This window comes from Phasianus colchicus, chromosome 3, assembly GCF_987193195.1.
Source record: "Phasianus colchicus chromosome 3, bPhaCol1.hap1.1, whole genome shotgun sequence".
In the NCBI taxonomy this organism is placed as follows: domain Eukaryota; kingdom Metazoa; phylum Chordata; class Aves; order Galliformes; family Phasianidae; genus Phasianus; species Phasianus colchicus.
In genome coordinates this window covers 40198084-40213955 of record NC_143438.1, presented here as the reverse complement: position 1 = coordinate 40213955, position 15872 = coordinate 40198084, and the positions used below count along the sequence as shown (strand labels likewise).

Sequence of the window (15872 nt, the reverse complement as noted above, 5' to 3'; positions counted from 1 at the left end):
AGGTGGACAACTTTGGATTTCTTTCTAAAATAACGTATGTAATACCATGACTTCTAGGCTTGTTAATTTAAGATCTTGCTTTGTATTGAAGTCAGATCTGTGTTTCGTGTGTCCGTGTTTGGCCATTTGCTTTAGATTTGGGGCTTTTTTTTCTGTGTTTTTTTTTAATATATCTGTAGATTTTCATTTATTTAAAAAACGTCATACTTCTCTAACTTACATTTTACTCATAATGATGTATTTAAAAACAGAATCCATTGCTTCATGTCAAATGAGATTAGTAGATTTTGACTATTTGTGCTAAATATGAGGTTATGAGATTGTTCCATTCCTTTTTCTTCCCTGAATATAGACATTTTTTCTCATCCCTATAACGTCAGAATTGGTTTAGAGCAAAACAGTTGGCTAAGAATTCAGAAGGTATGAGAAACAAATATCTTTTGAAATATTTATTTTCTGAGTCGTCTTCAAGCTAACATGGAAAAGGAGTAGTTAAACGATTTCAAAAAAGTGCTAGATTTTTAGTTACAGTCTAGAACCAGGAAAAAAAAGTTTATTTTTGTCAGCATTGATTGTGTATCAAAAGTAATTTTTACTTAAAGTTACCTTTTTTCAGTTTCAAGTTACCAGAGTCAGGCAGAAAAAATATCCTGGTTGTCTTTTTCCCCACCAGAAGACAGAAGAGGAAGCCAAGTGTGGATACTTTCTGCAAAATCCTTAATTTAATAAAATCCCTCCCAACTTAATTTTTTAAACATAAAATATCAAATTTATTAAAGGTTATGCTCGTTGGAATTCAAGTTTTAAAATTCATATCATAAAGATTGATGGCCAAAGATTCCATTTGACATCTGCCTCAAACCTAACACAGTCAGCAACGTTCAAATGAATATGCAAGCAGTTTCTTTTAAGCTGACTATCTGAAAAAGCCACTTTTGCGCAGTTTTATTAGGTTATTTACCTTCCCATTACAATCATAGTTGATTATTCCTTTCTGAAATTAACAATTAAGTCACCACCTTTGTGTTTAAGCTATAAGGATTCTATGTGAAGATATATTTGGGTGGATATTATGAAAATGTGAAGAATAATAAATGCCTGCCTACCCTTATCTGACTTAGAAAGGAGAAAATTATGCTGCTTAGATGTTCTTGTTATACTAATGGCATCTAGGAAAAAATATATATATATACAAAAGAAAAAAAAAAAAAGGCAGTTTCATTGGTTTATGACTAAGCCGTCCATTATTCTCACATATCACAATGTCAAGAAGATATATTTTGGCAATTTTTTTTAAAACGGCAGAACTAGAAGTACAGCATAGTTTCCAATCAGTAGGAATAGTAGCATTCTAAGCATCCTCATTTAAAAGCATCAGTATAGAAAGTAAGGAAAAGCATATTGCTGTGTAAATATCAGACTTTTGCCTGTTTGTTGAGTGTATGCCTATGTTAGATAACTAACTCCTTTTTAAATGACAGTGTTTGGTTTTCTCATAACTACTCTTAGTAACTCCTTTAAGAATCTCTTGTCCAGTTTGTTTTCTCTACTATAAATTTATGAGCCAGGGAGAACTGTATTTGAATTTAGTTTAAGTTATGGGAGATCCCAAGGAGGTTATTTACTGGTGGTCTAAGCAAGTAGACACTTTGCCAGTGTTTGAATCTTGGTCACCCATCTGTGAGGGAGAAATGAAGTCTATCCCTTGTTCTACAGTATTATGTGTGCTTATGAATCAGTTCACAACTAATCTGTAAGTGGGAGACTGGCATCCTCAATTTACAAATCCAAACTGTATGCTTTCTGCCCAGTTCTCATATTGTTCAAAATATTAAATGTAAGCATTCTTTATCCTTTTATGATAAGTTGATTACCCTTCAATAAGGAGGAAAGATTTAAAATAAAGCAATCTTTCATCAGTGAGAATCATTAAGCCATGATTCACTACAGAGTTCTTGACATTTCATATTATTTACTCATAGTGTGTTTTCTGATGTTAAGTTCATCAAAACTTACTCTGATTTCTTGGAGGAAAATGTCAAACAATTTCAAACAATTGAATATGGGTCTATTTGCTGGGGTTTTTTGTTGTTTGTTTTTTTTTTTTTGTTTTTTTTTTTTTGTGCTGAATCTTAGATGTCTTTCGTTGAAATTTAAAGAAGTAAATAAAACTACCTATTACCTTCATGACAGTTGGTGTTCTGAGTTTCATTTTAAAGCAGAATGCTTCCTCTCAAGGCAAATGTATGTCTCTCTTACTTAAAATTATGTTGGTAAAGATATCAGTGATGTATGTTGAAAATCAGAATTCTAAACTGGTAACTTAAATATACTGTTTTTTTTAAAGCCTTATATTGCAGTAGACTTTGCCTGACTGGAAAAATGTGAATGTTCTCAGTGTCCTATTTTTATAAAACTTGTTGTTTCAATCAAAATTATAGAAGTTGATCACAATTGCTGTAAATCAGTTTCTTTGCACTTTCAGTGTGTTAAAATCCTGGTTATCAAGTCCAATAATAGCAAAGAATCACTTCTTCAAATCATTGGTTTTAGAATTTGGGGCAAAATACTCTTTTTCTTGGATCAAAGAAATTGAAGCACAGACAAAGGAAAAAAAAACAGATTCTCATAGTGGCTTTGCTGGTATTTCAAAAGCATGATATAGCACCATGCAGGAGAGTCTTTGCAACACTGGAAGGATGCAGTACCGACACTGAATTCACTGTGGCCAGCCAAAATGGAACAGTGTTTAATAAATTTCAATATTCAAAGCAATTATTTTTGCTTCAGTAATATCATCTAGTCAGAGAGATTCCAAAGACTTCCTAGTCTCCTACTAATCATCTTCCTACTGAGTTAATGCAAAAGATGTTCAGATGGCTGGAGTAAAAATTGTGTGGTCAAAGATATAAAAGCAATGAAGCATGTAGTGATGGTGGTGCATGCGTTTTCTCCTCCATGTGGAAACAAGTCATTACCACTTTGATTTTGTGTGTGAAAATTATAGTACTAGAATTATTTATCAAACAGATTTTCTGGTTTTCAATCAGTAAAATTTGCCACTACTTCAAATGTAAGATTGAATATTAGAAAAGTATAAAAACTAGTGAAACAAACCTTAAGACTTCTAATATTTTCTTTGGCCATAGTTTCTCTTACTGGATGTAGTATGAAAGCTTGACAAGGATACTTCAGATTTTCCTCACATTTAAGAAAAGGACCCTTTAATTTTCCCAAGTGAAATAAAAGTATTGTAGGAGTCAACTAGATTTGAAATAGTATGAAGTTTTAAACCAGACAAATGCCATTGCTGACTGCCAGTCACAGGGTAGCTGCATAAGTTGATGTGATCACATCCTCTGCATGTTATGTTTGTGGTGACAGATCCTTTTTGGATACTTGACTGATGGTGTTTTTGACATTCCCACTACAGACAAGCTGCCTGAGGTTATTTTACTTGCATGCCATTGTCATTTGACATTAATAACTGTTGAAATAGGTATGAATTGACAATCCTGGGGAACTGTCGAATTCCCATGCCAGATTCTTGTAGCTGGCCTGTTAGTTTCAGTTCTAATGCAAATGTTTCCTCTTCGTTCAGGCAGGTTTTCATGATTCTTAGTTTGCACTTGAAAGCAAACTTGAATTGAGAGCAAAGGTTGCCAGGGATATTTTCAAGTAATGATGCTCTGTCAGCTCACTGTTGTACTGTTGGCCATACTAATGCTTGATAAATATTTATGGCATAATGAAAAGCACAATCCCACAGTGTGAAGTAATATACCCAATCTGTAAAGGTACCTAGAAATCTAACCTCAAAGACTAATTAATTCTGATAGCATTTTATTTTTGGAATGCCATCATTTTTTTTCTGTAGGTCTAATCACTGAATAAAGTGATGTTCAATTTATTTCAGAACAGAAAATAGCTATATAGCTAAAGAGGAAAAATAAAAATAAATAATAATAATAAACAGGAATACAAGGAAAACAGTTACATTAGTGCTAGCATAGAGCAGAGGAAATCACTTATTAACTATAAGTGATTAACTGTATCTCTTCATTTTCTTATACATTCACTTTTTTGTAACAACTGAGCAATTTTTTTGTTGTTGTTTTTGTTTGTTTGTTTGTTTGTTTGTTTGTTTGGAAACCATGTTCTCAAGCAACATTTCATTGTTTCCTACTGTTGTAACTTTCGTTACAGTCTACTAGTCAAGTGTTTGTGGTATTTCTGAGTTTGAGAGAAGGATGCTCTTTCACCTGGAGTATTTCCTTTGCTGTCACTGTGCATGGACTCTTGCAGTCCCAGAGCCATTGTGATGATGCTGGCATATTAGCTAGTCTTGCAGTTAGTAGGCAGTTAGAATTCCTTAAAAAGCATTTGATTAATGCTTTTAATACACAAACCACGTATATTGTATGTGGTTTTATATTGTTATGGTGTCAGTGATTTTTTGCTGCACAAAAGTGCTCTCAGAAGAGTCATTCTGGGCCTGACTTAAGGGGAGATGATATCCCCTGTGTCATATACCCAGCAGCTTGTGTAATGAGTGGTATGCTTTCCTTGTCTGATTCATGTGTGTGCACTGGAAAGGAGCAATGTAGGTAAGAATGTAGATATTATGTGTAAATAAAGTGCACTTTAGGGAAATAGCTTAATGGAAGTTAACATCAATATGATAAATTTTTTAAATACTGTTCATGCCTTCAAAGGCATTCACACAGTACAGTAGGTATTTATGTTAAAGATGGTATAGTGTGGTGTCTGGGTGCTGCCTAATCCCCTTGATCAGACTTTCAGAAATGAAATTTTCAGAAAATGTCAGTTTTCACATAGCTGGGGAACTACCAGGACACATCGCTGGCCATTTGCAAACAGAGATAACTGCACAGAATAAAATCAGCGGAACCCTATCTGTGATGAATCTTGTAGAGTTCCAGATAAGTTTTGATGATTGTTAGCAGAAATATCAATAAATGTCTTTTTTCTTAATTGCTGTAATTAACAGTGCTACACTCATGCCAAAACATTTTTTAAATAAGAAATGATAGGGGAATAAAAGCTTTTTGTATAGCCCTTAGACTGTCTTCACCCAGTTAAAAAAAAAAAAAAAAAGAATGCATAAGGAAAATATACCAGTATTTAAAGTTACAAAATAATGAATGCTCATGTTCTGTAATTATTCATTTGGATTGATCACTGCATTGTTTGATATTTCCATAAGCAAAATTTTTCTAGCACGAAAACTGAACAGAGGAAGGTAGGTGTGTCATAAAACTGCTGATATGTTCAATACTATGCACATATTTAAATACCTGAAGTACTTAAACATGGATAGTCTTAGGGTAGTTAAAGAAAAAAAGTGGGAAAGGCAAAATAAATTGTATAATTTTCCTTCAGAGGCAGTTGTCATATTTACTTAAAGTTTACTTTTTCACAGCCAGAATAATACATTTTCTGTAAATTAATAAACTTGAACAATATATGTGATTTTCCTTCATAAACCTTCATTTTACTTTTTCCCTTAGTTATATGCACTTATGTAATAACAAATGAAACTACTGCAGGTTAAAGATTCAAGAATCACAGCACAAGGAAAACACGGAGCAGTTTCCAGAGATGGTATTTGTTGAAACACAAGCAAAAGATCTGTGTGTGAGTTCCATATTTCAGATCTTCAAGTATAATTGCCCAATGAAAAAATAATTTCAATAAATAATTTGCTTTCAGTGTTGCAGCCCACTATCTTTGTTCCTACCTAAATGGGAAGCAAATTTTTAGTTTACGTGCAGATTAATTTTCTGTTTACACTAAATCTGTTGCCTTCATTACTTTCTATCTATTATTATAAAAATTTGTGTCATTCATGCATTACCAACATTAATCAGTAGTGTGTGTTATTACTCAAAACAGGTAATATCCATATGTTCTTCTTAGTAACAATAAAGAAAGAAGTAGTCACATAGAAGTGAAGTTGCTGTGTACGTTTTATATGGCTGTATATGGCAGTAAAGTAGCACAGTGGTCCTGTGGGTATTCTGTGATTTTTTTTCCTATTAACTTCTAATTAAAGTTACGTGATTTTTAGGAGAGAGAAAGGGATACACGTGGCTTCTCTGTGCCATCTTTCATTCTAGGTAGCAAATATCGGATCTAAGTCCTGTTAATCCAAACTGGAAACACTTTTCATTTCTATACAGAGTAAAGATATTCAACTGCTCTTCTTGTAAGTGCAACTTAAAGGGAAAACAAGCCAAACAATTTGTGCAGAAAATGTTTCAAAACAAAAATTAACTTTTTAAGATTACAGAGTTTAACATTAGGGAAATTACATGGGTTTTTTTTGGGTCTGCATAAGGACAGTGTTTTTTTTATTCTCCTATTATACTGCATATGTGTTATTTCCAACTTAAACGTTTGGTCCTTAAAGTGGGCTGCTTCTCAACCTTATTTTTGAAGTTTGTGAGCCGCATATAAATTGAGCCTTTCTTCTTTTTACAAATGCAATAATGTACTGTTGCTAGCAATTCTCCTGGGAGATAGAGCACAACTTTATGGATCCATAGATGGCATTGCTCAAAGAGACAAAAGTTAAATAGAGCCAGGAGAGTGGTCGCCTCTCTTCTGTTCTTCAGGCAGCCCATAATGGTGGGTGATGACAAAGTTCCATAAGACTTCAGAATGTGAACTTTGGAAATGAATGTAAAAAAATATTACTAGGAGTCACAGGGTGTGGGGTTTAGTCCTTAACAAAAGGCTTTCTAAGTTAGGAGACTGAAGACAGCCACACTTCTAGCAAATACAGAGAAAGATATCTAAGGATGGTAAATATATTTATATTTGTACTTATTTTTATACTTTGTATGTATAAAACCACTTCCATCCCCTAGAATATGTTCTGTAACATGATCCGTTTTAAACTTTAAGTGCTGGAAAAGCTCTTAATTATTATAAATTTATATTTCAAACACCATTTGCTGATATTATCATTGAGCTTGTATCACATTATATCAACAAATGCATTTATCATCCTGTGGTATACCTTACTGAAATGTACAGTGTCAGTGGCTGGAGTATGTATGACACCAGTTTATCCCTCTGAGAACAGACGTACAAATGACGGATATCTTTAGGCATAACCTGGAAGCTCAGATAAATTTCAGGAAAGCATTGACAATATCAAGGTGTGTATTTACAGATAAGAAGTTTAAAGCTATGCTCCCAAGAATATTTATACATAACCAGTGCCTAATTAAGGTATCCCATCAGTTTGTATTTTGTGACACCTCGTGATATTTTTGTGACGTCATCATATAAATAAGTTATGAGCAAGGTGAAAATGCAATCATTTTGATTTTGTTTATAGCTGTGAAAGCATGCTTTACAATTTATCATTCACTCTAAGAATTCAGTTATCTTAAAAAGAAACTAATTTTTTTGGTGACAAGTACCAGTCACCACTAAAAAGCATTTACTACCAATAAATTTAATCTACATGCATTAAAGAGAATTTTGCTGATAGTTTTTGTATTGCCTTATTCCACTGTAACATTTCATGTTTCTATATATGCATATAATCAAAATAAATAAGTTTCTTAACAGTGGTATATCTCTTCAGTGATGTGGCAGCAGTCATTCTTAAAGATTACTACTTTGGCTGATCAATTTATGTACTATAAATTATAATAAATACATTTTAAAATGCATAAGTAATATTTCATTTGTTACCCAGATATACAAAGCATTCTAGGCTTGCTACAGATGAATGGTGAGCTATGTTGAAGATATACACAGTGAAAGGAGAAATATGGCTTTAGCTTTGAAATGTAATTTATCTGCTTCCAAAGATTTCAAATGTAAGACAAGGAAAAGGTCTAAGGCAATCCCTTGCAAGTAAGCAATAGCTATCAGGATGCATTAGGTGAAACTAATTCACACAGTACTCTTGTACTCTTGACCTTCCAAACACATTTGTAGATAATGTTGATGCTTCTGACAGCATACACAAATCCTCACAGTTCTTTGTGAGGATATATCAGTTCTGCATTGGAACTGTATTCTCTGTCATATTAAGATGACAGTTGTTGTAAGATACAAATTTTGAGTTAAGCAGCAGTACAGTGTAGGTTAGAGTCTATGTTGCAAGGTACAGCCATAATCTTGTAGTGCTTACAGTCAGAGAGTTTCTTCTGTGTGGCAGGTGGGAAATGGGTTAATCTGGGTCAGATCATCAGTGTCTTGCAAAGAAGAAACAGCAGCTTAAATTAAACTGCCACTCTGAAAGGCTGTTTCTGAATCCAAACTTTCAAGATCTAGTTTCTGCACAGATGTTGCTGTTACAGAGAGGAGAGTGGACTGGGAAGGTGAAAATAGAAAAACGTTCACAAGAAACAGCTTGTTTTCCCCCAAATCTGCTCGAATTGTGGTGTGAGAATGTATATAAACAGATCTTGCTGCTTTGACTTGAGAGTACTATTATGAATATATACTGATATTAAGTGAAATTTGTGGAAATGCCAATACATTTTTCTTTCTCCTTAGATGTTTGCAAAATTAGAAAAGTTTGTTCTGTATATGTTGACTCATTTCATAAGTATATCCTTTCAGTCTGGGTGCAGGCACGATGAAATAAAATACAGATTGAAAAAAAATGTAAAAATATAATATATTTTATTTTGGTCATCCTCCAGGAAACAATGCAGGCTCTTTATGGAGTTATTCACCCTCACAACATTTTCATTGGTCTGTAATACAGTCTAGGCAAAAATTAACATGTGAGAGGGAAGGACACAAGGACACATGGGAGCAGTAGACTAGATTTGCACCTGTGTGCTACCAGCCTTTCTGAACTGATTCCCCAGTGTTTATCTGCAGCTGGAGTTCCAGGGCAAGTCTGCAGAAGTCCTCTCTTGGGGACTTGGCCTACTCATTTGCCAGTGCACTGCCCCATCTCTGTGCTGGCAGTGTGTCTTGTGAAGCCCCCTCCACGAGAAGGTGTGATTTATAGGCACAACTCTGGTTCAGCAGACATCATGAATATCCAAGGAAACAACTAAAGTGGAAGGAAGGGAAAGCTGGAGGGAGATTTCTTCATGCATGAGCAGAAAATAAGTTTTGGAGTTATGCTTTTAAATGAATTCATCTTATCCCTATTAAAATCCTTAAGTTTTTATTGTTGTCCAGAGATATACCTGCTCTCTCCATATTTCCACCAAGACTGTGCCTGTGCCTTTATTAAAAATATTAAGAAGCAGTAGCTGCTACCTCAATATTTTCATGTTATATATTAAGGTAAATGTCATCTTGAGGTTACCGAAAGAAAGTTCTGTCTCTTCCCATGAGAAGCTGAGGTTATTATTAGAAGACCAACTTTGAAAATCTGAATGCTGAGATAAGGACTGCAAAAAAATCAAGAAGGGACAGGGGAAGTCTCTTGACTTACAGTTCTCTGAAGAATCCCCCTAAATTTTTTTGTGTCTCTGTGACAGCAACCATGTTAGTCTCAAAACTCTCCTAACAGGCTCTGTCATTTGAGCTTTCTGTCAAGAAACTCCATCACCTGACAAAATAATTTAGGAACAATCAATGTCTGGATTACTCATGGCCCAGAATAAACAGTTTATCCAAGTGTATCTTGGGGACCTGGAAGAAAGACCTGTCTCCCTTTCTTTTTTGGCAAAGGTTTCTGCCCTTGCCTAGCCAGGCAATGATTCAAAGACTGTAGCAATTAAACATGGAAAGATTTTGCTTCAATATAGATTTGTGCTAATTATTGTGAGTCATCATCACCAGATGCTTCAAGGAATGCAAGCACTGTTGGTTTTTGTGCCTGATCAAATTTCAGCGCTGCATTGGAGGTATTGTCACCAAAGTATTTTCCAGATGTCTCCAAAAATAAGAATAATTAAAAAAAAAAAAACTAACAAACAAACAAACAAAAACATGGCATTTTAATGGAAACATTTCTAGATGACTGAAGTGTCTTGCTCCAATTTATAGGAGGGAGAGGAGGTTCTTTTAATATAAAGGATTTCTCAACCCTTGGGGAGCCTAGGACTTGCTTGGACTTGTTCATCTGTATCCCCAGCAAGCTTTGAGACAATGATGTAAAAGAATAACCCTTACATGAAGTCAACCAGTCCTAAGGACAATCAGACATAGAGTATGACAGTGGGTGTTCATTTTGGACCTTGTGCCCAGCCTGCTCTCCAGAAAGTTTCCCTTAGGTGAAGCCTGCTCTGTAATAACAGGCAGTCAGCTTATATGTGTAATTCCTATTAACTGTGGTTTCACACTGTGTGAACGCCAGTTTGAGACATTTGTTTGGCCAGTGCCAGAGATTTTGTGACATCAAATTTGGAAGTGCATAGCATGAGGCTGGGTGTGCAGAGGAGCTTTTGTAATGTCTCAGGGGGAGTTCACTGGCAGATAGGGAACACTCAAATGTAGATCACTGGGATGCAAGGAAGACTCAAAAAGGAAAAGGAAGATTTGAATTTTTATACAAAAGTTCCAACTAATGACCAAGTTGCTACAAGACCAGAAGTAATTGAGCTGAACTGAAAAAATTCCTTATTCTGATTAACTTGACAGGCATAGGCATTCTGTACAGCAAAGATGGAAAATTTGTTTTTCAAGAGCTTCCTATTGCAGTCATTTCCTTAGGTCCTAAAAGAATACTCTAGACTCTTTTAAAAAAAGGTCTTTCAATAGTTCAGATTTAGCTAAGGAGCAGCAAATGCTATTTCAGATATTATATCTAAAGTTTTTCTAAATTACATTATATTTCAAACAAGCTTTCTAGAAAGATGCTGCCTTGAAAATTCACTTATTCTTTCTCTTTTATGTTAACTCCAGTTCCTATCCCCTAGTTCAGAAATGAAGAATTTAGTCCTGATATTCTAAACTCTTACATAGGTTCCTAAATCACAATTAAGAAAGAGATATGGAACTTTATGCTAATAACTCAAACTAGTTTGTAAGAAGGTAGTGATTTTTCACCATTTTTGAGTAAACTGTCAACATTATAACTTAAATATTTTAATTATCTTTCCAGAACTAGAGGCAGAAGAATGGTGCAAACATCTTTGCATGGAGTGTCTAGGAACCAGGCTTAATGATATAAGTCTTGGAGAACCAGATTTGCTTGCTGCTGGAGTCCAGAGAGAACAAAATGGTAAGTAACTTTGTAATTGCTCTTATACGAAATATTAGCTTATGTCCCATGTTATCTTTGCTAGTGTTTGTATAGTTGTATGGATTTTTCCTTTTACCTAAAAGTAACTCATTAGTAACTAAGCATTTAGATGTCTTTTCAGTGCTTCATTGTTGTTTTTTTGTTTGTTGGTTTGTTTGTTTTTTTTTACAAATAAATGTGATTAAATTCTATACCAAATAGCACACACATAGTGACTTCATGTGTTCACTGTGGATGGCAATGACCTTTCTGGTTGTGAGACAATGGACTCGATGCAGTAGAAAAAAACAGTAGGTGTCCTTCCACAGCCTTTAAAAGAGAACAGTGAACATTTCAACAGCATCTTGGACCAGAAACTCATACTTTCTTTAAACTCAAACCTGTCTGGAATAATGAAAAATCTACATCCAAACGTTGTCAGTTACAGGTGGAAAGGACAATGGAATATTCTAGTCAGCACTAAGACAAGCTTTTAAGTCTTTGGAGCATAAATTTAAATACAAGTCCAGAAAAGTTGCTAGTGGATGGAATATCCAGTAACAAAAGAAAATCTGTGATTATCCTGTCACTTAGTTCCAATTAATGAGCATGAGGGCAAAACCAAAATGTGCTCATTCATTCCTCTCTAAATTACAGAACTCAATAATTATTACTGTATTGATGCTTTTATAAAATCCAATAGCTTTTAACAAAGTAATAAAACAAACTGACTCAGTGTTCATAATGAAACAAGCCAACTATCATTATAAACAAAATGACGTAATTAGATTACAGAATGAATAGCACTATGTCAATTATATTTTATTAATTTCTTATCAGATTCCAGACATCACTGAAATTAATAACATAAAGTATACAGAAATATCCTCAAGAAATTCTATTCAAACATCAGTTATTGTTCTTTTGCAATTTAAAGTAAGTTCAAATGTTTGTGAAATGATTTCCACAGTCTGACACGGGATTTAATTTGTGTCTTGTTTTAACTTTCCACTTGTCTCAAGCTGTCATTCAAGTATAGAAGGAAAAGATACTAAAGTTGTAGGAAAGTGATAATGATCAGATACCACTCAAAGTATCCTATCTGCTGTATGCTTGAAGGCTAGAGGTGTAAGACTTTTATGCATACCAGTGAAGAGAGAACTATGTGAGCAGGTGAAGTAACTTAATGAATTAGCAGGGAAATAAATCTCATGAAGAATCTCTAGTGTGAGCAGAAAAATAGCTTGAAAATCCGTAAGCTGTTTCTGCAGTGAAATCATGTAGTGTCTAGCAGCTTTCAGACCTGGATAGTAAATACTCTATTCCATCTTGTTCTTTGAAGGGAAAGATTCAGTTATACACACGACCTCCAAAAGACATAGATTAGTTCTGTTGTGTAATCTAGTCTTGATTCAATTCCTTCAGTGTATAATTAATTGCAGTACTCCCAAGCAGCATATATGAACATAATTAGCATCTTCATTGTTCTGTGTAAGTAAATGAAAGAAAACAAAGAAGCAAAGCATGTATTTTTTCTGCATCTCACGTGAATAAAAATGCATGGAGGGCACAATTAACCGTATTTTCGTTACTCCGGTGGCTGTGCACATATCATCCAATATTTGAGGAGCATGCTCAACTAAACCATTAGTTACATTAGTTACATTAGATACTTATATGCTTTCATCCCTCATCCTCTTGATGCACAACTCGACTTTTTAATAAGCATGTTTGAAATTCAACGTTGTCTCCTTAGTTGTCTTGTTCTGGATGTAAAGTAAATTCTGGTTTGGAAGTGTCTCTTAATCAATTTGAAAGGAAAACATGGTAAGAAGTCTATTTTTTTTTTTTTTTTTTTCATTTGGGTGCTGTAGGAGCTCTTATTAGACATTCCTTAGGTAAAGCCAGTCAACTGGAACAGTGACTTCAGCTCATTATAGTTATCTTATTCTGCAAACTTCAGTGTTATTCTCTGCATGACAGTTTTATAAAACAGGTGACTAATAGGAGGGTGGAATCATTTGGTGAACTTTAATAAAAAATTCAAGTTTATTTTCTTGCACAATTTCCTCATTTTTATTCATATGTGTTCTGCATATAGTTTACTTCGTCCTAATATTTTTAATACGTTATGTTCTTCATCTGTCCAAGTATACCAAGTCCACAGATTGCATTCTCTGTGAGACTACAGTATCAGTAGGTTTACAATTTTAGATTTTCTTTGACATTTTAAGGGCTAAAAGCAATTGAGTAATAGTGTTATAATGTACTGCTTATATCTCTATGATATGACAGGGTGTTAACATCATTAATCCCAACAGAGTAGGTGTTAATCCCATCCCACTGTCTTTCTTAAATGGTCTCTTTGCCTTAAAGATTTTTTTAAGTGTTTGCAATCTGATACTTTTTGGATCAGAAAAGAACAAGCCAGAAGAAGTGGTTTTGTTTCATAACTACTTTACTTTGTCCTAGCAATGTTATTTTTAATACACTCTGTTCTTCATCTGTCCAAGTACTTACCCATTCCTGTCCTTTAGAGGACATTTGCATAATATGTAGCAGGACCTCCTAAGGGTATTCAGTGAAAAGATTGAGTAACTTGGATATTTCTTGAGAAAAGTTTTTTAAGTTTTCTGTTGTGTAGATTTCTGTTTTAGTTACTAAAACTAAGTATATGGCCCTCCAACCAGCACATTTACTTTGCAAGGTTTGCAATAAATCATGTGTTTTCTTGTGATTTGTCTAACATCTCTTTTTCATAAAATCATAGAATCATTAAGGTCGGAAAAACCTCTAAGGTCATCTAGTCCAACCATCACCTACCATCGAACCACTAAACCATGTCCCTAAAAAGTTACATCTAATCTTGTTTGTCCTTCTCTACATTCTTGTAGCTCCCCTAAGGTGATTTATTTATTTATTATTTTTTTGTGACAGATGCAACAGTATGGTTTGTAAAACAGTTTGTTTCAAGGACTGGCAAAATTGGTGTTTAGTATGCAGTTGTCATGGGTGAGCAGCCATACATTGTTTACATATTTCTGCCACCTGGGAGTAAGATACATTGCAGCACAGTGACTGAAAGAGATTAATTCTTGTATAATTTCAGGTTGTTCAGTAGGTGCCAGTGAGATCTCTTTTACTGGGACTGCATTGTTGCTTGATCCTCTAGCACCAAGCAGTTCTGTGGTGATGGAAGATACAAAAGCCAGACTATAGATCTCCACTGCTTAGAGGAGACAATTCTAGATACTACTGTGGGAAGAACAGAGAAGACTTCTAAGTGATACTTGTGCAAAACACATCAGTATCAGAGAGCTTCTCACTGTTTCAGCTTTGTTATTCCTTCTAATATTACCACAAGCATTACTATGTAAACTGCACTACATAAAATGACCTCTATGTTGTTTTATTTTTATATCCAAGGCTCAAAACCAATGGCTGCTTGGTTTGCAGTGATACCCAGTTTCTAATAAAATTGAGATCTGAAGTGAAGCTTCTCTTACTCTCCAACAGTTTTACATCCCTGAACCTTATGTATTCTAGAGGAAGGAGGATTGTAATGCTGATGCTGATTGTGACTGCACAGCCTCAGTCTTGCAGGATAGCATCATCTTCCACCTCCCTGTTTTCTGAGGCTTTTATTATACCTGTTTGTTTCCTGCTAATCCATGGGATTTTTCTGTGTTCCTCATCCCTAAAACAGCAACCTTGGTCCTGTTTATTTTTATTTTTTTATTTTTATTTTTATTTTTATTTTTCACAACAGATGTAGTTTCTTACTGTTTGTGAATATCTATTTAGATTATTTTATTAAGAATGAGAATATAGAATTCAATCAAAAGCAGTGAAGACTACATGATCTCACTTAGATAATGAACTTAGAATAGTAGGAGCGCAGTTTTATGTACAATGATAGGACAAATAATAATACGCAGTAATAACTCCAGGAAAGAAAGTCTGGACTCGGCTGAACTCTAATAACAATGACTACAAGTAGTCTTTTATGCCATGATTCTTACACATGCCTTTCATATCGCTTAAGTTTCTAAAGCTACTGACAGGGAAAGAGAAGGTACATGTAGAGTGGTGTCTTCATGTAGAAGTGGAAAGTTGCTTTCCAGATCTCAATACATGTGCAAGCATTCATAATATGCCCCCAAATCTAAGAACAGAAACAAGTCTCTTTTTAGTGTTTTTGTCTGTCTTGTCATTAACTCTAGAACTTGTCCATGCCAAAGATTTTTTTTATTCTCCCCCCTTCTCCCCTCTAAATTCTGTTGTGGCATTGTATTTTCATTCTTTATAAAGGGAATCAATTAGAAAGGTGTGATCCAAATGAACAGTATACAGTGAGTGATTATGTCTCCTATGGAAATTAAATCAGAATATTCAAGGCAATATTGAGTGAAAAAGCACTGTGTGCAGACAGCATTACTAAAGTTATTCTTCAAGAACTGGTGCTTCTTTCTGGTGAAGACTTATTTGTTCAGCCTTGCTTACTCATTCCACTTGCTATGTTTTGGTTGCCACAAACTCATTAATTTCTGCTAGACTTAAAGATGTTCTTAAATCCTCAGAAGAGGATTAAAGTTATTTCTCTATGCTACGTATGGAGATTACGAGCTATACCAAAACATAGGCATTTTGTAATGAAGTTCATGCAGTTGACCTGTTTTAGAGCATTTTTATG

At 34.5% G+C, this 15872-nt stretch overlaps 1 protein-coding gene across 2 annotated transcripts in view; it reads left to right on the top strand.

The window, feature by feature from the left end:
- The window catches only part of DOK6 (docking protein 6), a 243486-nt gene that overhangs the window by 128522 nt on the left and 99092 nt on the right, over positions 1 to 15872 (top strand). For both annotated transcript variants that reach the window (XR_016465091.1, XM_031589021.2), the window contains exon 4: positions 11060 to 11179. Coding sequence is in view for 1 of the 2 variants with exons in the window: in XM_031589021.2 (XP_031444881.1) it covers positions 11060 to 11179 (120 nt within the window). In the remaining variant the exon portion in view is untranslated. The remainder of the gene's footprint in view (positions 1 to 11059; positions 11180 to 15872) is intronic.